The 23,264-nt window shown below is 33.9% G+C and overlaps 1 protein-coding gene across 1 annotated transcript in view; it reads left to right on the forward strand.

Moving 5' to 3' along the window:
* Positions 1-23,264, forward strand: part of WASL (WASP like actin nucleation promoting factor) — a 66,037-nt gene that overhangs the window by 39,092 nt on the left and 3,681 nt on the right. The window contains exons 2-10 of the mRNA XM_010367988.2: positions 1,147-1,281; positions 3,541-3,627; positions 3,889-3,985; positions 5,624-5,647; positions 12,146-12,314; positions 13,042-13,084; positions 14,034-14,187; positions 16,046-16,566; positions 19,775-19,883. Coding sequence (XP_010366290.1) covers positions 1,147-1,281; positions 3,541-3,627; positions 3,889-3,985; positions 5,624-5,647; positions 12,146-12,314; positions 13,042-13,084; positions 14,034-14,187; positions 16,046-16,566; positions 19,775-19,883 — 1,339 coding nt within the window. The remainder of the gene's footprint in view (positions 1-1,146; positions 1,282-3,540; positions 3,628-3,888; positions 3,986-5,623; positions 5,648-12,145; positions 12,315-13,041; positions 13,085-14,033; positions 14,188-16,045; positions 16,567-19,774; positions 19,884-23,264) is intronic.

Raw genomic sequence — 23,264 nt, forward strand, 5'->3', positions numbered from 1 at the left:
TAATTACTTAATCAGCTCCTATTTTAGGTTATTTCAGTTCTTCCTCTTTAAAAAAATATATATTTATATGAAATACTTTATTTTTGTATTTACATTAAAATGCGAAGTATATTCTAAATGATTTTCTTAATTTTTAGTTTAGAAGTGAAATTACTGGATCAGAAAACATAATTACAGCTTTCAGAGGATTTGTAAGTGCTTTATCAGTATATATATGTATCACTTTCATAGAAACTGAAGGTTGAATAGTTACATTCTAGTTATAAAATAAACTTGGGATAAAATTAGTTTATACCTTTTCATGATACAGTCTTGAGACGGAAGGTGACAACATGGTGTACTGGAAAATCCTAATGCCCTGAAGTGTCCATTGCATGTAACCAGTTAGCTTCCCTCTTACACATCTGAAAGGGTTCTATTTAGGGACTATCCTTGGTAAAATTGAGACAGTAGTCTTTCAGATCTTTTTCATATCCTCAGTATAACATTAAAACTATGTGGCCCCTTGTGCAAATCACTTAAAATCTTAAACTCACTTTAGAAAGGAGATATTATAATCTGCCTTCCAGGGTGGTAATACTGCTTTCACGTTTGACTCAGTCCTTATCTAGATAAGTGCTTAACTGCTTTATAGAAGTTAGCCATTAGTAATACTACTACTTCATTGCTTAAATGTTCACTTTATTGGGAAACAGTATAATAGCGGGGAGTAAGAATGCTAGGTTTGAAGTCGCAAATTGCCTGGATTTGGAATTTCAGCTCTGCCGTTTAGCTGTGTGGTATTGGGCAAATTACACTCTTCACTGTCGGGTTTCTGAAGTATAAAATGAGGTTATCATAGTAATAAAAATTAAGTAAGACTATTTAAAAGTGATTAACACATTTTCTAACACATTTTAAGCATCAGTAAATGTTTTCAGTGATTATTGTTATGTGATTGTTATATTAGTTCTTTATTACTACATAAGAAATCACTTCAAAAACTAGTGGCTTAAAATAACAATACATGTTTATTATCTCCTTGTTTCTGTGAATCAGGAATTTAGGAGCCGCTTAGCTGGGTGGCTGCAGTCAAGCTGTCAGCAGGGGATGTGATCACCTACATACTATTTTGAACCTAATGGTTATAAATTTTATATTTTGCAGACTATGTCTTCAGCAGTGGTGCAGTTATATGCAGCAGATCGGAACTGTATGTGGTCAAAGAAGTGCAGTGGTGTTGCATGTCTTGTTAAGGACAATCCACAGAGATCTTATTTTTTAAGAATATTTGACATTAAGGTGAGCTTTGATTTGCTTTCACTTTAAACTAGGTGATTAGGTTTTCTATATCAATTACAATTTAGTTTAGATTTGATTATCCTATATGTGATATTTAAATTTGTACATAAACTAATATTAGAAGAGTGAAACTTGGTTTTAGATATTGACATATGAAAATCATGACCAATTGGGAATATGTCTGAAGCCAGAATGTGAATAGTTTCCTATTTCTACTGCTACCATGCATTAAGCCTTTTTTTTTTTTTTTAAATTATGCCTATTGGTTCTTGGGCTTTCTCTACACTCTGTGTTTTTTTAATGATACTCTTTTATTCTATCTTGTTCATTATAGAATAGCATACATAGTCTATTCAGGGAACAACAAGATAATATTTTAGCTCAGTATGTACTATTATTTAGCCCAGGTTTAAAACATTTCAATGTCTATAAAAATCTGTTTGCTACTCATTTTTCCTTATGTTGTTTCTCATGATAGAATATATTCAGATTTTCATAGCTTTATGTCCCTCACTCCCAATCATAAATCACATTGCTATAGATTGGATACCCTTTGTTAGATATTCATTTCTTACAGTTGTCATAAAAACATCATTTTGCTAAGATGAAGTCTCCATTATTTTTTTAAAACCCTTTCTGTAAGTAAGCCTCCATGATTAATATTTATATGTGACAGTAAGTGCAATGAGATTTTAATTACAAAAAACTAAAACTGCCTCTAAACTATTGGGCACTAATATGACCTGATAGATAACAGTCAAGAGATTTTTACACCCCTGGTCTCAGCTTTATTTGTAAAATCAGATAACCATCTTGGTCTGTTACGAAGTATTTCACTGAGTTTAAATGAGATCTCAGTTATGGTATTTGGTAAATTAGTGCATCTTTTGTTGTTGTTGTTGTTGTTGTTGTTTTGAGACAGGGTCTTGCTCTTGCTCTGTCACCAGACTGGAGTGCACAGCTTACTGCAACCTTGATCTCCTTGGCTCAAGCAATCTTCCCACCTCAGCCTCCTGAGTAGCTGTGACTACAGGCACATGCCACCACACCTGGCTAATTTTTGTATTTTTTTGTAGAGATGGGTTCTGCTGTTTTGCCCAGGCTGGTTTCAAACTCCTGGACTCAAGTGATCCTCCTGCCTCAAGCTCCCAATGTGCTGGGATTACCGGCCTGAGCCACCAGTCCCGGGCTAAATTAGTGCTTCTTAAAGTCTGCTTCCAAGACAGCTGAGAGATATGACATGCTTCTGTCACTAGCAGTGGCTTACTAGTAGTCACTAGCAGTGGCTTACTATGGCAGTGATTCTCGGGGGTGGGGAACACATGCATAGTTTGAAAGAAACCCCCAAGTGCTTTGACATATTTCTCATAACCGTTGTGAAGCACTATTTAGAAATGGCATACGCATACTACTCCACTAAGAAGAAAGGAATTCCATTGCAGTGGTTATCATGTGTGAACAGTGTATTGTACATATTTTTAAATTGTGGTCTGGGTACAACCTTGCATTTCTGAATAGGGCAATGACTATGTTTCTCTAACCACTTATTTCCAATTGCTGAACATTCATGATTCTTCACCTTTGGTATTAAGATTAAACATATTTTTTATACTATGACAATAGATATGGCAGTCATCATGGCATTCTTATCCATAGTTTAACCTTGGTACATTTTAATTATCAGTCTCTTTCTGCATCATGATTAATACTACTTATACCAGTATGTAATTAGAAAGGTACTCTGCAAAAGTTAAGGATTTGAAGATGGTTAATGAGCCGTACAAGGAAGGTATATTTGACCCTCCCACATCTATAAAATTGAGGAAAAGAACATAAAAGTATTCCTGCAGTGTTTGATAGTACATTGTCTAAATATTGCTGGTAGAACTGTGCTTTGATAATTCATGTACAAAAGTGTCCTATTCCTTCTATGTAACATTGATGACCTAGTAATTATTCTGGTTATGTATTTGACCAAGTAACTGAATTTGGAAATGGTTGGCTAGGGAGATTATATCTTAGCTGAATTAAACTGACTTGATATGTAGGTTTTATGAAAGACACGTTATCCAGTGTTTACAGTTTTAAGAAATTACTGATTAGATTATGTGACACTATTTATATATTATAAATATGTTGCATGTGTGCATGTAAAAGTTATTTCTAGTATAAACAGTTATCTTAATATGAGTCATCTGCTTTTTATTCCTAGAGATTATGTTTTGGTAGTTCTTATTTTAATTTTTGACTTTTTTCTAGGATGGGAAACTATTGTGGGAACAAGAGCTATACAATAACTTTGTATATAATAGTCCTAGAGGATATTTTCATACCTTTGCTGGAGATGTAAGTCATATTTTTCTGTATTACCATCTTTTTTCATTGCTTGCCTTTTCTAATCCAAATTATTTATAGAGCCTTATTGAAAGATCAGATTCAATTTGCTATTTTATTTTTTTGCTGAAGATGAAATAATGTCTTATCTGCTAGTAAAATTAACCTTTCATTCTTTAGAAATATACTTCTTTTGCTCATTGTTTTTATAATATAAAGCTGTTATATAAAGCATAATTCTGTTGTTTCCCCTTTGTGATGAAAATATTTCAGACTTGTCAAGTTGCTCTTAATTTTGCCAATGAAGAAGAAGCAAAAAAATTCCGAAAAGCAGTGACAGACCTGTTGGGCCGCCGACAAAGGAAATCTGGTAACTCTTTTTTTAATTACTTAAATTGGACCAGCAAACTAATGCTCATGGGACAAGCGTGGGCCACTTCCTGTTTTTGTAAATAAAGGTTTACTGAAACTTAGCTATATTCATTGGTTTACATGTTGTGTTTGGCTACTTTTTTGCCATAACACAGTTCAATAGTGATGACAGTGATTATGTGGTCCTCAAAGCCTAAACTATTACCTGAAATATTTACTGTTTACAAAAAAATGTGGTGGTCTTTACCTTAAAATAAATAACATTTTTTTGAGAACGGTTTTTTTTAGATTTACTGAAGGACCCATTTCAATAACCTTTTTTGTTGATAAAATGTCATATGTATTGACTTTTAATTTTGCATTTGTGATACCATTGTTTGTCAAGTTTTAAAAGTATTTTATACTTTGTAAACAAAGACTTTAGAAGCAAGTAAGCTTAGAAGCAAATAAGCAGAGTTGCTAACAAGATCTATAAACATTGCCTTGTCTCTCTATTTTGCTCCTAATACTATATACTATAAAACCCGTAAGGAACCTGTTTAGTGTGTGAGACAACTCTTAACACATATAAAACGATTATAGAACAATGCAGGATAGTATAAAGCTTTAAATTAATTGGTATAGAACTGTTGTTCGACAGCAGAGTACCAGGCCTTTCTCTTGTAAAGTGGAGAAGGGTGACTAGGAAAGGCGAACCTTTCCAAAATCATCTTAAGCAGATCAGTTTCAGGAGAAAGAACATGTGCTTTCATCCAGTCCTATGGTTCCAAAAACTGTGTGCTGATGACTCTCAAAGTTTTGTCTTCAGTACCGACACATCTTCCCTGACCTTCAGACTCTGTCTACTCAAGTTAAGTGACAGAATAGCCTTTAGACTTAACACATCTGAGCAGAATATTTGATCCATGTCCTGTGTCCTGAACCCTAGCCCCACTCAGACCTGTTCCTATTCTTCTACTAATCTTCCTTGTTTCAGTAAAAGGCATTTGTTCCATTTTATCCCTCAGGTTCACCATGGTCCCTCATAAATCCTATGAGAGTCCTATCAGATTGGCTGTGCCTTCAGAAACATGTCCTGTCTGACTATTTCTTACCATTTCTGCTGCTACCATTCTAATCCAGGCCGCCATGATCTGTCAGTTGGACTGCTACACCAGCTCTCTGACTAGTCTCCCTGCTGCTACTCAATCCTTTTTACTATCACTTTTCTATACAGTAGCCAGAGTAAACTTGTAAATTAGGTTATATCACTTTCTCTATTTAAAATTCTATAAGAGCTTCCTATCATATACACATAAAATCTATAGTCCTTAACCATGGCCTAGGGAACCCTACATGGTCTAGTCCCTGTCTTTCCTTCTGACTTGTTTCCTTTCGCTGTGCCTTTTGCTCACTGCAGTCCAGCCTTCATGATGTTCTTTCATGTTGTACCCTCCTTGGGGCCTTTGAATATATTGTTCCTTTTCTTATTTTATTTAGATCTCTGCTTAAATGTCGGGTCTTCTGAAAAATCTTCCTTAGTCACACATACATCAATTTAGGAATAAGACAGTTTAGTGAATTAAACTGTCTTTTTTTTATGTTGATGTTGTCTTACATATATTTAATAATATTCTTCTAATTTATTTTCTAACAGAGAAAAGACGAGATCCCCCAAATGGTAAGCTTTTTGACAATTATTAATCTTTTAAGATTTTAGGTGACAGTTTAATCCTTGTGGAAACATGTACCATACATTAGTAATATTTAGTATCTATTACATCTTAATCCTTGTGGAAACATGTACCATACATTAATAAGTAATATTTAGTATCTGTGATCAAATTATACGGTTTATTGTGTTCTTTTTAATTAATGACTGACAGATGAGACTTAGGAAACAATATTCTTCAATATTTTTCTGACATGAAGAAAGAATACATAGGGTGAAGATCACTAATACTTATATCTTAATTCTGGATTCACAGTTGACTGAGTATACAATCTAGCCTTAACATTTTTCCTAGAGGCAGTAAATTTTGTCTAGCATATTTGTTAATTTCCTACTTTAAGATTTATCTTTCATTCTTATTTCAAAGGATTATTTCACACTGGTTATATGTTACATGATGACAACAATAATAATAGCAGCTAGTATTTAACGATCTTTTACTATCTGCCAGGCACTGGTCAGCAACCTTCTTAAGTAGCTCTTGTTATCTCTTTTATAGATAAGGAAACTGAGGCATAGATAGATAACTTGCTCAAGATCTCATAACTAGTAAGTAGTGAAGCAAGATTCAGCATCAGATGATTTGACTCTAGAGCCTGGCCCCTTAACCACTATGTTATGTCCAAATGATTTTGAAGGCAAAACTGAGACACAGGGTAAATATCATGTCTCAGAATATATAAGCTAGTACGTGGCAGAGGCAAAAGAAACAGAAGCAGCTGAGTTACAAGTTGCTCATCTGTGAACTTTCAATGTAGTATTGGAAATTTTCCTTGATATAAGTCTAGTATTTCAACCTTTCTGAATTTGTTACATTATTTTGAGTTTAGAGAGTATATACAGTATTGAGTACCAATGGAGAAGACTTTCTAGTGGTGCCATGGAAACACTTTGGGGAAAGTAACCCCAGATTTTAAAGTGTAGATGCTGTAGAAACAATATAATTAAAGTTGTAAATACATATATCCATGTTGGATCAGGTCCGGGATCCCCCATGGATAGGAAACTTCATTGATACTCAAGTCTGTGATACAAAATGACATAGTATTTGCATATAACCACAAATTCTCCTGTATGCTTTAAATCCTCCTTAGAGTACTCATAATACCTAATACAATGTAAATGCTAGGTACATTTGATCTTAGCCAAAAGGCTGAGAAGCAGTGCTGGGTAAATAGTTGTTATACTGTATTGTCTAGGAAATAATAGCAAGAATAGTCTGTACATGCTCGGAATAGATGGACCCATCCACTTTTATTTTTAATCCACAGTTGGTCGAATCCATGGATGTGGAATGCATGGGCATGGAACTGTGAATATGGAGGGGTGAACATTTATAAAATGAATTTCTGAAGAGGCACCTAGTTTCCATGAATAGATAGAATTTGAAAATTCTTTATGTAACAGTGGTGTTTCATAATTTTATTATCCCTACTAAGAGACCCACTTAGAATTAAATGTAGTTTCTTTCTCTGAGTTGGCTGTTGGTTTTAAATCTTTAGTTTTAATCATTTGACTCAGTGGTTTCAGACTTCTTTTATCAAATAAGTGGAGGGTTTTTTTTTTAATAGTGCTGTTAAAGGGCAAAATTATACAGCATGTATTGCCCATACTTGTATACTTATAAACTATACATACAATATGCAATTAATATATTAATACACAATAAAAAATGAAATAAATAATTATCAATACAAGTTGTAATATTTTAAAACTGCTTTGCATTCAACTATCTTGCTTTCACCTCTAAGTGGAGACTACTGTTTGGGAGGCAACATTATTACTTTACTGTATTTGGTGCACCACCACTAGGTGGCAGTGGGCCCCTGTACCATGTCCTCCAGTAGCCATGCAGGTGCTTTGTCTCAGATCCTTACTAGATTAGATTATCAGTTTACCACACCTTTTCAAATTTTAATTATTAAAAAGATACTTTCTGTGGAATTTACATACATTCCTAAAATGCAATTCAGTATCTTCCTCACTCCTAATTTCTTTATTGGTCACTTTCACATTTTAGCATATATGCTTTCCAATGATTTGTTCTCAGCTTTGTGACTGCTTGACATCAGAGGCCTCTAGGCCACCTGTTTTTCAACTGTTTTATACCTTGATGAGGCTTCTTTGCTTTTTATGTAATTAATGGGAAACTTGAGTTCTTTTAGATTTAAAATTAGACATGTCTGTTCACAAGAACATTTAAAAACCTTTTCCTGCAACAGTTGTCCTTAATCAGGAGATAATTTGTCATTTGCTTTTTGAAAAAAGAAGGAAAACAGCCCCCCTTCATTATATGTTTACATAGTAGTTCTTAGGATGAGTGTAATTTCATAAATGGAATAATTAAACTTTACTAGAAATGACTTGAGTACATATCTCTGTTACTAAATCTTTCATATACTTTACGTTATTTAAAAAATGACTCTATACCTTAAACAGGTATTCACTTTTTTTAGTGTGTCACTTGAAACAGGTATTTAATTTGGCTTTAGAATACCATTTTAAACTTATTTCCTAACATCTTCAAACCCTAAAGTAAATAACCATTGTCAACAGAAATAACCAAGTACCTAACTTCTTGAATGTGTAGAAATCCATTTTTTTCTAAATTCTGTAAGTTGTTAGTACATATTTATTGAATAATGAATTGTTGGACCATAGACCAGGAAAACTGATAAATTGGTAAACAAAGAACATGTTATGGCATTTGTAAAATTAGCAGTGTCATCCACCTTGTAGTTCGACTTTTGTGTAAGAGGTAGAATAGTTGGCCAGGCACGATGGCTCACGCATGTAATCCCAACCAACACTTGGGGAGGCCGAGGCAGGTGGATCACAAGGTCAGGAGATCAAGACCATCCTAGGTAATACGATGAAACCCCATCTCTACTAAAAATATGAAACATTAGCCAGGCTTGGTGGCATGCACCTGTAGTCCCAGCTACCCGGGAGGCTGAGGCAGGAGAATCGCTTGAACCCAGGAGGTGGAGGTTGCAGTGAGCCGAGATGGTGCCATTGTACTCCAGCCTGGGCAAGAGAGCGAGACTCCATCTCAAAAATAAAAGAGGTAAAATAGTTAATTGGAAGGGTAGTGGACTAGAAACCAAGATACCAGAATACACGTTTGCTTCTGTCACTAATCGTGTGACTATATAAAGATCACCTAACTCTTACTGTCCTTCATTTTCATTAATAAAATGAAAGGTGATTTTTGAAAGGAAACTCCTAATTTCCCATCTAATACTAATTTTCTGTATATCTCCATTATATGGATTTTTTTTTTATAGGCTTACTTAAAATAATGTTTTAACTACTACTAACGAAATTCATTTATAGTGACTTAAGGAGATAATGTTGTTGCATAATAATATATCCATACCTGATTTTTGGGTAGAGGAAGAGGGGAAACACACAGTCTGATTACGGTATGAGTTAAACATTGTTATTCGTTTCACATATCACTTATATTTTGTTCCTATCCTCATTCTTGAATCTTGTTCAGAGACAGCTGAATTACTTTCTCTAGTGAGTTATAAATCAAGGTTATAAGAAACTGATTTTCCAAAAAAGGTACTAGCTTGGATAATTTAAATCATTAAACTGAACTTTATCCAACTCTGTTTCCATGCTAGTCGTCTATAGTATAATAGATGGCTTTTACGTAAGCTAAAGTGGCAGAAAATATTTTTGTTGTTTTCTGTTTTTATATTTTACTGGTGAGTCTGATTGTAGTTGCTGTTTGAATACTTAGTTCAGGAAAAGTCATATGAATAAAGAGAGTGCCTAATTCTTTTTTTTTTTTTTTTTTCTTTTTTGAGACAGAGTCTTGCTCTGTCACCCAGGCTGGAGTCAGTGGCGCAATCTCAGCCTCCCAGGTTCAAGTGATTCTCCTGCCTCAGCCTCCTGAATAGGTGGGATTATAGGCGCGTACCATCACGCCCAGCTAATTTTTGTATTTTATTAGAGACGGGGTTTCACCATATTGGCCAGGCTGGTCTCGAACTCCTGACCTCGTGATCCGCCCGCCTTGGCCTCCCAAAGTGCTGATTACAGACGTGAGCCACTGTGCCTGGCCAGGGAGTACCTAATCCTGATACTCCTAATTTTGTCTTAATTCTTAAATTTTATTAAGATATGAAGATAAGAAACTAAAAGTAATTTGTAGCATCCTTATTGTGGATGGTGTTGCTGATACTGACTGGTAAAGATAAGCAAGAGGGCAGAAAGGGAAGAATGAGAAGTAAAAGCAGGCCACCAGATAAGTCTGTGAAGGTCTGAGTGTAACCCCAATTCAACGCTCTAGCCCCCACATTCTGGGTATTCTCAGTAAGTCCTTATTTGTACAACTATGTAAATGCCAAAATCTGATACCTGAGCAAATTTGAAAATTCATATCCTATATTCCTAATAAGCCTTTCAGGTCATTCTGTACTGCTTAACTCACCTTTACTTATTGATCTAGTTATTTTTCAGATTATTCCTGGGCACTGAAAAAGCTTTTAATGGTTTTATGCATATTACTCACTAGCTCTCATTTTTTCCAAAAATTATTTCTTATCAATATCAGCAACTTCCTATGGAATTTTTGAATGACATTGTAACTAAAACTTTAGGATTATTAACATACTATATATAAATGGGATTTGAATATTAAGGGAAAAGAGTTGAATTTTGGTGATATTAAAAATATACCTTTCTAGATTATTTACTTTTTTGATAAGGTGACATGGCTTTCATAAATTTGTTTTAGTTTTGTTTTATCTTTAATAGTAGAGTTGGGAGAAAATAAGGTATATACAATTTACCCATGTAAATAAACTTCTTTTTTTTTTTTTTTTTTTCCCAGATAATTTTAGTAAGTAGGATACATTGGTGGTTTGGGGCATAATTAAAGAATTACAGTCAAATTGGATTTTAAGGATCACCTAATATACATTAGCCTTGAGATTTCTATTTGCCATTTATTGATTATGTTGGGGATCCTCAAGACTATCCTCAGAGGTGGTGATTCACCAGAAGGATTAAAGGACTCAATATATAAATGTACTTATAGCAAACATTTATTACAGTGAAAACACATATAAAACAAAATCCGCAAAGGAAAAGACACATGGGATGAAGTTCGTAAAAAAACCACACACAAGTTTCCAAGAATTCTCCCAGTGGAGTCACAAAGGTTGCACCTAATTCCTCCAATAATGAATTGTGACAACATGTGAAATGTTGTCTAAAGGAAAAGCTTGAGACTTGGTGCTCAGGGTTTTTGTTGGGGGCTGGTTACATAGGTCTCCCCTGCCTTGCACTCACCAAGATTCCAGACTCCCAGAAGGAAAGTAGATGTTCAACATAAACTGAATTGTTAGCACAAACAATTTAGACACAATAAGCCCACCTTATCAGGGAATAGTGGGAACCCTCTTGAAATCCAACTTCCCAAATGGTCACCTGAGGGCCAACCTTGCAAGTGGTCCTTTCTAAGAAGGGCAGTCTCAAGTGTGCTGTGTTAAATTATTTTCTACACAACAATGATAGTATTTCATATGTTTTGGAAGTGGTCGTTAATGTAGTCGCCTCAGAGGAACTTGGCCTCATAGGAGGATTTGTCAGAGAAACATTTAAAAATAGGACCTCTAAGGAACATGTGTTGCCCTTTAGTTGAATTTTTAAGAAATTTTTCAGTTGAATGCTTCACATTCAAACTTTCATACTTTTAAGATCAAGAATTTTATTTTGAATTGTAAGACAAGTTTTGTGCTACGTTTAGTACCACTTCTGAAGATACTATTAATAATATGGAAAGATGCCTTTGATATTTTTACTGTTGATTCTTGCACAAGATGAGTGCTTTAAGAATTTTTGCATTTTAAGTTTTTGAATTCTATACTTCTGATAGTCAAGGTGTATGCGTACTGGTGGGGAAAATATCATTTGACTTAAGTATGCCAGTTTTAGAAAAAATGGTAGTAATAATTTTAAGTATCCTTTTTCTTCTTGACTAACAGTTGAAACAAAGAGTTAAGCCTATATTTCTTTGTTAAATTTAAAACAAAATAGACACTTACTTTACTTTCTTTATCCTTGTTACAAGATACGTTTCACTTTACCATTGAGCAATGTGTTGGGTATGAGGCTATTGTAATCAAAATTTAAGAGAGTAGACTAATTATATTTAAATTCTAGCTTGGAAATTCATATTCTTTATGAAATTTAATGGTATAAAAATGTAAGTTTGCTTTGAAATAGTGCATCTACACTAATTTCTTTAAGAACTTATAGATTTTAGAAATTTAGGCTGCATTTTATGGAAAAATATAGAAGTTTAAAATATAAATAATTTATAATGAAGTGATCCTATTTCAGAAAAAAAAATTTTAATTGTAAATTGTGATTTTATATCATTGTTATCTTAAATTATATCCTTTTTACATTATTTGGTTTTATTTGCAGGTCCTAATCTACCCATGGCTACAGTCGACATAAAAAATCCAGAAATTACAACAAATAGATTTTATGGTCCACAAGTCAACAACATCTCCCATACCAAAGAAAAGAAGAAAGGAAAAGCTAAAAAGAAGAGATTAACCAAGGCAGATATAGGAACACCAAGCAATTTCCAGTAAGACAGTTCTTTTGTTGTTTTTATCTTCACTTTTGATTTATTCATTGCTGTTCTTGATTTTTAACTTGTTAGAAAATTTTCTTTTATTTTCGGGAGGGTGTGTACGTTCATCACTTGGATACTGTTTTAACTGCGCTTTATTGGAGTTTTTGTTTTTGTTTTTGTTTTTTAAGGCAGCTGCTCAATAGATGTTCTTGGAATCTTACAGTTTATTTACTTTTTCAACTATGAGAAAAGAAAAATTAGATAAAGTTGCTTCTTCAACTAATTATTGAACATAAAAACGATTTCTCACTTTGCTCTAAAAATAGCATTTAGGAATTGTGTACGGATACTGCCTAGGGTCAGTAAAAACATTTGGTATTTATATAACATATTTCAAGCATTTTCATATGCATTATTTTATTAGCTCATTATGAAACCCCTATCCCATCATATACATAATGCTTGGACTCTTACGCTAATTTGACAGTTAAGTAAATAGATGGTGAGAGAGATTGTACAAAAATTTTAAGTTTCAGTTAGTAGCAGAGTCAGGGCTAGAATCCTATTCTTCTGACTCTTTGTACATAGTTTTTATCATAATATGGTTATGTCTGTGAGAACTATTAGTTCAGGCCAAAAATTCAAAAGCCAGATGTTGATTGGATTTCATATATATTGTGTTTATAATGCCCTTTATGCATTTTGTTTTTTCTGGTTTTTTTTCTATTTTCTACTTTAGGCACATTGGACATGTTGGTTGGGATCCAAATACAGGCTTTGATGTAAGTATGTTTTCAAATCATGTACATTATAACTCTGTGGAAATGTATTGGCCTATTTTAGATTTTTTAAAATTCATTTTTGTGGTGTCTAGTATCTGTTTGAATGTGCTTGTGTTTTATGTACATATACGACTGAGGTTTAAAACCATATTATTGTTCTGTCATTCATGACTAAGTTGCTAGAGACTTAGACCAGGGTTTGTGTACCTTGACTTTATACGCTGTGTAAATAAAATCCTTGTGTTTTGAAAGCCAAGAGAAGAAAATCATTTCTGCCAAGTGATAATTTCAGGGGAATGTATACCAAATTACTAAAAAGTAGTATCTGAATATTCATCTGTTGAATTCTCTAGATCTTTTCATTCTCCTGTTCTTTTTGGCAGTTTTGTCATTGTTTTGTAGCGCTGTGAAACTGCTGGCAAAAATTAATCAGCGTTTGGATACATTATTTTAAAGCGATATTATTTATGATTGGAGTAAAGAATCTTTTTGGTTATTTTTGTTATAGCTACAATGTTAACTCTACAAACATACTGAGCACCTCTTTGTGCTGGGCATTATGCTTGGGATTACAGGAAGATCCTTGCTCTCAGATTTTCAAATTAATTTACTTTTTTTGTGTGTTTATTCCTGGTTTTACATACATACTTAGGACAAGGTAGATCAAATGAGCATTGGAGATGTCTGAATCATGAATAGGCTAATAGAAATCTAGATGAGATGCCCTCTTTTTGAAGGCAGGGAACAAAAAAGAAGAAGAAGAAAATAGGAAATCTATCTGTTCAGTTTTTTTTAAGTAAAATCGTTTAGCTAGCATGTAAGTAATATAAGCATGTTAAAAGTTTAAAAAGGCAAAATAAGTTCAGAAGGACACAGATGAGCCTTAAAATTAATGTTTTTGTTTTAATTGGGATATATTTTTATAGTTAGCAGTTACTTTGTTTTGTAGCTGAATAATTTGGATCCAGAATTGAAGAATCTTTTTGATATGTGTGGAATCTCAGAGGCACAGCTTAAAGACAGAGAAACATCAAAAGTTATTTATGACTTTATTGAAAAAACAGGAGGTGTTGAAGCTGTTAAAAATGAACTGCGAAGGCAAGGTAACTTTTATCTCTATTCAGCATTCTGTTTTGTTTTAATCTTTTGAGGTCAGTTTCATGGAAAACAGGTACATTCATACATGTGAACTCTGCCTTGAGCAGGGTGTTGAAGTTTCTGGACAACAAATGCGGCCCATCATACTGTGTCTTAACATTATTTTATTATAACTAAAAACTTTACAAGATTTTGTTTATTAAGTCTTTATTCATAAAAATCTATACAAAGTCTTCCAGCTATTTTATTTTAAAGTAAACACTTACAGTTGCCTAAGTGTTTTACTTAAGGAGTCCTATAAACCACCAGATTTTACTGTAATTCAGAAGTAGTAATTTAAATATAATCACTTTCTAATTAGTAATATATTTTCAGAATATAAATAATGTAAACTTTCTATTAATTTTGAAATACAAATCCTTTTTCTTGGATAAAGTATAAAATTTTCTTTTGTACCTGAGAGCACAATTTATAACCTTTTAAGATTTGATATTTCTTTTAAAGGACCTTGTATTTTAGTTTTGTCTTAATAATTAGCACAGTAAAATGCAGATAAAATACTCTAAATTTTCCAATATAACAGTCATCTCTTTGCTACCTTGTTGATTTAGGACTGCTTTCTTTTCTTCTTCCTAGCGTTTGCATAGTCACAATAGTGTAGTCAAGCAAAAGCTCCAGTTACAACATTCTTCTGAAGAACTTAACAGTCATTTTAGATTAGGCATTCAGTTTACTTGTGTCTTTTTCACTGCCAGTGTTCATTTCAACTTTGATTGATTGATTGATTGATTCATATAGTTCATAAACATTATTATGCCAGTACTGGTCTCAGTATATTTAGATGTAAAGGATTCTCATGCCTCAGCCACCCAAGTAGCTGGGATTACAGGCATGCACCACTGCACCCTGCTAATTTTTATAGTTTTAATAGAAACGGGGTTTTTCCATGTCAGCCAGGTTGGTTTCAAACTCTTGGCCTCAAGTGATCCTCCCGCTTTGCTCTCCCAAAAGTGCTAGGATTACAGGCATGAGCCACCATGCTCAGCCAAGTTTATTTTTGTGTTATATCTTACATTTTTACTGATGTAGAATAAGAATGCTAATATCCTGACTGCTAGAATAATAGTAATTTTTGTTAATAACTTCAATTTTGCAGTATATAGAAATTCTCAGTTAATTTGTTAATAACCAGTTAGTTTATGTCTGGAATAAGTAATTGAGCATTTCAGCGAAGCAACCAGCCTCCCAGAATGTCATTACTAGAATTGTAGACAATTTTTAGAGATACAGACATACTATGAAAGTACAAATGTAAATTAGATGACAAAGGCTTACATTTTGAAAGGAAAGCCTTATATTTGGGCTTTAGCGCAGATTAATGTGAATGAATTCTGTTAAGCTACACTACACTATAATTCTGAATGTGAATTGATTTTATTTTAAAAAAGTAAGTGTACTTGATTCTTTTTTAAAGAGGGAAGGTATTCATTTATTTTTATTAAAATGTAAAATAATGCTAATTAACAAAATGTTTAATTTCATTGGTATATTTTGTTATTATTTTGTAAAGTAGAAAATGTTTATTCCCTTTGCTTTCAGAACTGTACTAATTCCTAAAAAGTGAACTAGTCTGTTTTAGCTCATATTGTTTTAAGAACCAATAAGAAAATGATCTTTAGGCTGACAATTCTCAAAAAAATTTATGAGATATCATCTGTGCTCAGGTATCTTTGTAAAATAAAATGCAAAGATGAGGCCCTTTTTTGATATTTGATTTTTATACATGTTAAAATGAATTACTTTTCAATATGATGTTTATGAGAAGAAAAAAGCATGCCTTCTGTTTTTCTGTTTGCATTTCAGCACCACCACCTCCACCACCATCAAGGGGAGGGCCGCCTCCTCCTCCTCCCCCTCCACACAACTCAGGTCCTCCCCCTCCTCCTGCCAGGGGAAGAGGTGCTCCTCCCCCACCACCTTCAAGAGCTCCCACAGCTGCACCTCCACCACCGCCTCCTTCCAGGCCAAGTGTAGCAGTCCCTCCACCACCGCCAAATAGGATGTACCCTCCTCCACCTCCAGCCCTTCCTTCCTCAGCACCTTCAGGGCCTCCACCACCACCTCCACCTGTGTTGGGGGTAGGGTCAGTGGCACCACCCCCACCGCCTCCACCTCCGCCTCCACCTGGGCCACCACCCCCTGCTGGCCTGCCTTCTGATGGGGACCATCAGGTTCCAACTACTGCAGGAAACAAAGCAGCTCTTTTAGATCAAATTAGAGAGGGTGCTCAGCTAAAAAAAGTGGAGCAGAACAGTCGGCCAGTGTCCTGCTCTGGACGAGATGCACTGTTAGACCAGATACGACAGGGTATCCAACTAAAGTCTGTAAGTAAGCTTTTTTTTTTTTCATTTTAGATCCTCTATCATGATGGAATTTTAAAGTAATTTATTGAAAGACATTTTTGAAAAGTGTATTTGTTCTTTTTTTCTCTTGCTAATTCATTCTTAACCCTATAAATTTAAAAATACTTTTACATGCAATGACATGCACAAGTTTTAATTCAGCTTTGATACATCTCTATAGCCATGTAACCCATATCTCTATATGCAAATGTAGGGCATTTCTGTCACCCCGGAAGGATTTTGCATACCTCTTCCCAGTTAATTTTTCCATAAACAATCACTGATCTAATCACCATAGATTAGTTTTACCTGTTCTAGAACTTCATATGAATGGAATTTTACAGTATGTTTGCAATTCCTTGTTCTAGACTTTACTTTCAAATAAAAGACACTTTAAAGAAAAATCCTTATTAAGCTATGAGAATTAAAAATAGCCCTACTTGAAACCAATTTCCTTAGGAAATCTAAACCAGTAGCTTTATAAAAATTAAATCATGTTCCAGAGTTTTCATGTTCTAAAATTTAGATTAGTAGAGAATCAGACTCAAAAAAATTGAAAGAATTGTAATAGAATTTCTGACAGTGATGGCAAATAAATTTAGGATTATCTGATTTGGATGAGATAATCATTTAATCTTACAGGTCATTTAATCTTAGAGTTAAGCAAACATTTTTCCGTAAAGGATCAGGTAGTAAAATTTTAGGCTTATATGGGCAATATGGCCTCTTGTCGTGACCACTCAGCTCTGCTGTTGTACTACAGAAGCACCACAGACAATACATAAATGAATGGTCATGCTTGTGTTCTATAAAACTATATTTGGACACTGAAATTTGAATTTTATATAACTTTCACATATCAAAAACACTCTTATTTTCTATCAGCCATTTAAAAATGTAAAAATCAAGCTTAGTTTTTAGATAGTTTAAAAAAAAAAATACAAGAACAGACTGGATTTGGCCCATGGGCTATAGTTTGCTGACTCCTATCCTAGAGCCTAACCTGTCTACATTTACATACGTCTTTTGGAGCCTTTTATAACATGTTCTCCAGGACTTCAGGCAGGTCATGGATGATAGATTTTTTTTCTGTGAAGTAAACGGAGACGACAGAGGATGTTTTAATTGAAAATTATTTCCCAGTATAGGAATTAAAGTAGCTTTCTAAATCTCAGAAACTTTGTGTAAAAGGAGAGTAATAGATAGGAAGCACAACTAATTGAATGAAAACATGTAAACATTAGCATAGATTTAAGAAGACTCTGATCTTTAAAATATATCTTAACTCTTTTCTTTATATGTATTCAGGATGACACTTAAACCTATGAGCAATCATCTCTATTCTCTTTCCCCGTTTAGATCAGACTAAAGATCTGTCAGAAGCAGTTGAAGAACTTTAAAGAGTGGTTAGTGGGGAGAATTAATGTCAAAATGACCACAGCCCAGCTTTTGCCTTGGAATTTCTGCTAGTTCCTGCGTCATTCTCATTCCTGTAACTCCCACTCCTAACCTACCTTTTTGTTTTTTCTATTTCCTTTTCACAAACCAACTTTTGTTTCTTTCTCTCATTTAGCTATAATAAGGCGATTTTAAATTTTTAATGAATAAAGTTGTATCCTCATTTATTTTAAAAAGTTAAATTTTCTATTTACTTTCTCCATAACTTTCTCCCATCCCAACGCTCCCTTTCTTTCCAAAAAGAAAAACCCATTAATTGATACGTAAGTACCTTTTAGAAAGAAAAATATTTTCTATTCTAAGTGTTGAATGGGGGCCATTTTTATCCTAAATAATCACTTTCCTTTTGATTGCATTTATTGCAATCATAGAGTGCATAGTCATTGAACTATTGGCATGTTATACATGTAGTCTGAATTTGTTATTTTTTTAAAAAGACCATTTTGTGGTTGAAATTTCTATGGCTGTGTTCTTTAAATTTTTTGAGTAAATCATCAATTTATTCTGTGATGAATATGATTAACATAAAACCATAGATTTACTTTAAAGAGCTAGTAGGAGGTATTCAGTACTCACATATATTTTGAATTCCATGGTTTCAGTACCTCAAATAGTACCTTGTTCAAGTAAGCACTTCAAAAAATGTGTTTGATGACAGTGTGCTCACTTCTGCTTTATGCTCTCTACTTTACATTATGACATTGCTTAAAGGTAGTCTAAATGTCCCTACTGCTGTTGCACCTCTGAGAGCCTTGTACAGAAATACAAAGCTCTGAAACTCTGTGTTATCTTTTTTCATTTGTGGTACTTCTATACTGGAAATAATTAATAGATAATGTTTAAAGCCAAAATACTAAGGAATGAATCTGTATCTTAGGGGGAACCACTGTGAATTTTTTTTTTTTTAAAAAAGGTGTTTACTCCAGGAAGAAAAAGGAGTATTAGAGGAAGAATTGTACAGATCAAAATGGAAAGTTTGTCTTTGGGAAATGATTAAGAATTTCAAAAATATATATTATATATATATATATATATATGTATTAAAACACAGGTAATCATTTAGTACAGCTGTGCTCTTTCATCTTTAGTGATAATTTTTTTTTTTTTCTTGAATGCACTTTGGCACAGATGGAAGTACTTCAGTTAGGGATTGTTACTTGCCTAGTGAGGCAGGTACATTTTGAAAGTTGCTCAACTCATCTCCTTAAAAAGAAATTATATACTATGAGAAAAGAGGTTCATTTTGAAGGTATAAATATAACATGAAGGTGTAAAGCTGGATTTTTGTAGGCAAACGTTTCTACACTTGTTTTTCAATATCTTCAGTGTGCTTCCCACATAACAACTCGAGTCTAAATATTACCCTCTGTTTATAACTTGAAGTCCCTTAATAATAGCTTTAAAGTTGATAGTCTAAGTCTGTGTGTGCTGGAATAAACAGAAGTAACCCAGCAGTATTATTCAGGAGAGGGTTTGTTATCTGAATATAAACGTAGATTTAGAAATGTATTGTTGGCTTATACATTAAGATGGAAAGGAAATATTTTTGAATAATATCTTTAAGGCAGCAGTTTGTTTCTTGTTAATTTAATTAATCTTGTGCTGGACTTGCCAGTTTAATATCTTTTTTGTCTTTTATGATAATAAGTCATTCTAAGAAAGTAGGACTTTCTGGAGACAAAGATTCTTTGCTAAAGATTTATTACTGAGTTTTGCTACTTCCTTTTCCAAGGTGTCTGATGGCCAAGAGTCTACACCACCAACACCTGCACCCACTTCAGGAATCGTGGGTGCATTAATGGAAGTGATGCAGAAAAGGAGCAAAGCCATTCATTCTTCAGGTAGAGAGAGAGAGAGAGAGACAGAGAGTGTGTGTGTTTAATAAATTTGAATGACATTCTGTTATTTTTATTTTATGACTGTCTTTGCTAGCTTTCTCCCTGCTAATTGAGTAACTACAGATACGGGCTCTAGGGTGTATTTTAAAAAGTTGTTGCCTCTGTGACTAGTCTATCTGAGACTTAACAAATGCAATACCACCACAGCCATAGCCGTAAATTGAAAGAAGAGCTTTGGGAATATTGACCGTTTTGTTTCCTATATCAGGAAATGCTGATAGACTTCCTAGCAAACAACCTCTAAACAAAGCTTGAGATTTTTAGATCTTATTCCTGTGACATTACTGTGACATAAAAGATTCAGGGCCGGGTGCAGTGACTCATGCCTGTAATCCCAGCAGTTTGGGAGGCCGAGACGGGTGGATCACCTGAGGTTGGGAGTTCAAGACTAGCCCAGCCAACATGGAGAAACTCCATCTCTACTAAAAATACAAAAAAATTAGCGGGCGTGGTGACACATGCCTGTAATTCCAGCTACTCGGGAGGCTGAGGCAGGAGAATCACTTGAACCCGGGAGGTGGAGGTCACGGTGAGCCAGGATCGCACCATTGCACTCCAGCCTGGGCAACAAGAGCAAAACTTCGTCTCAAAAAAATAAAATTAATTAAATAATAATAAAAATAATAATAAATCAGGCTATTTACCTCATCTGTGAGGATTAGGACTAAGAATTTTAAGTAATTTTTACTGTTTCTAGAGTTTGCTAAAGAATACTGACCTTTTTTAAACCTTTATCATTTTCTAAAAGGTTGATTTGAATAAACCAGTACATATTCTGAGGTTATTATTAAACATATACATACCACCATATAAATGAATATTGCTTTAAAGAAAGAACAAGAATATGAGTGTTGCTGATTGGAGTGGTTAAGGTTTGCTAAATAGCTTCTCTAACATAATGTGCTAGAATCAGATCTTTCTTATTAGATTTATTTAATCTCTGAGATCTCTGAGCCTCAGTTTCTTGTTTGTTACATTCAAAGAATTCACAAAGCATATAGATATGAGAATTAAATAGTATGTCACTAATCAGCAGATTGCCTAGCACATAGTAGGTGCTCAGTAAATGTTATCTTCCTTTTGTTTCTCTGTAAGGATGTGTATGTCCTAAGATCCTTGAGCAGTGTTTATTTTCCTTAAATAGGCATATTTGTTCCATTACAGAGATAGAGATAAATATTTATTGTGGAATAGTAATAAAATTTTGACAAAACAACAGAAGTCCCTTCCTTCATCAACATGCATTAGGTCTAATGAGAGAGAGAGAGACAAGCAGTAAACAAAGCAAACTAGAAAAACATACAGTATGTTAAATGGTGACATGAACTAAGGACAAAAGTCTAACAGAAAAGGGAAATAGGGAGCAGGCTGTTGAGAGAGAGAGAGGTTCATTTTGAAATGATAAAGGATGATAAGGGACGATAAAGCCTAACTGAGGTGACATTTAAGAAAAGACCAGCAGTTCAGGAAGTGAACCATGTAGAAAACTAGGGAAAGTGTATCCGATGGAAAGAACAGAAAGAACAGACAGTCTGTTAGGTTGAGAAACAGTGAGGAGATCAGGGAGCTTGCAAGAGAGGGAGGGAAAGAATAGTAAGGAATGAAATACAAGAAGTCGTAGGAGGCCAGTGGTAAGGCTTTGGAGACCCCTGGAAGTACACTAGCTTTTATTCTGAATGTGATGGGAAGCCGTTGGAGGATTTTTAGCAGAGGTGTAGTAATGATCCAAGCAAGAGATCATGGAGACTTGAACCAGGTTTATAGCACCAATGAGAAGTGGTTAAATATTAGTTATATTTTGAATGTGGAGATCACTGGGTTTGCTGATGGTTTGAAAATGAAAGTTGAAGAAAAATAAGAGTGCAAGATAACTCCAAGGTTTTTGACTTGAACAACTGGAAAGCAGAAAGACTTAGGTAGAAAAAGTTTGAGAGGGAAGATTAGGAGTTTGGTTTTACGTATTAAATTTGAGATACCTGTTAATTCAACTATAGATGTGGAGTAGGCATTTGGTTATGAGTCTGGAAGTCACAGGAGAGGTCTGAATTGTTAAATTGTATGTCAGTAGGATATATATAGACACATGGTATTTAAAGTTAAGGTTGTATCTATGGTATAGTCTTCTTTAGCAAACTCTAAAACAGTGAAAATTGCCTAAATTCTTAGCCCTAATCCTCACAGCTGAAGTAAACTGCCTGAATTTTTTATGTCATAGTAATGTCACAGGAATGAGATTAAAAATCTCAAGCTTTGTTTAGAGGTTGTTTGCTAGGAAGAGATAAAGAAAGGTCTTCATTCATTCATAAGAAATGTAAGGCTTCTGTGAAATACATGATTCTGAAAATGCGTTTATTCTATGCTGGTATCTGTGAGTTCTGCTAATTATTTCCCTACAATACATTTTTGTTTTTTTTTTTTTTTTAATAATATATAATAGTCATGCTAATATAATGAAAATATAGGATGGTTTTTACTTATTTTCAGACCCATTTCTTTTAACTATTAGTATTTCTGTGGTAGTACCTGATGATGGAATTATTAGCTACATCTTCCTCTTCACCATAGATACTGATAAGTTTCTGTCTTTTGTCACTCTGTAATGCCAGCATAGTCGGGTGTCTTTGATGCTTTTCATCCAGGTAAATTTTGTGAAGCATGTCTAGCATAAGCTGGTAGCAAATTATTTCCCTTGCTAGAAAGTAAACACAAAAATTAACATGAAGTCAGTTGAACTCCTTTCCAAATAAATTCTGTAACAATTTAGAGCTGACCCTCAGACTTAAATAAATAAATATATAAATAAATAATTATTGTTATAAAAGTAACAACTTAGTTTAGGGCTAAGAGAAGATAACGTTGCCTCTCTTAGGCTTCTGTTATTCAAGTTCTAATACTGCAACTCCAGTACTTCTTCAAATACTACCTTCACACAATCAATTTTATATGGAGAAAAATAGAAGAAAAAGATGGTTCTGTGTTCTGTACATGTAACCCACACATATGTCACACAGTCTTACTGGCTCTTTATCATTACCAAGTCCAATTACTCAGCTACTGTCTCACTTTATATACTTGGCCTTCATGGGTCCTGTATGTATGTATATATAAATGTATATATATTTATATATAGGCATATATATTTATACATATTTTATATATAGGTATATAAAGAGGTTAAATATGGAAAGTCATTATAATACAGAAGTGTGCTTATAAAATCTGATGACATCTAAATATTCCTTCAACAAATATTTATTGAACAGCTGATGTGTAGCGCTGTTTCGGTGTTGAGGATACAGTGAAAAATAAGATAGGCAAGGTACC

The sequence above is a fragment of the Rhinopithecus roxellana genome, chromosome 6, assembly GCF_007565055.1.
Source record: "Rhinopithecus roxellana isolate Shanxi Qingling chromosome 6, ASM756505v1, whole genome shotgun sequence".
Classification (NCBI taxonomy): domain Eukaryota; kingdom Metazoa; phylum Chordata; class Mammalia; order Primates; family Cercopithecidae; genus Rhinopithecus; species Rhinopithecus roxellana.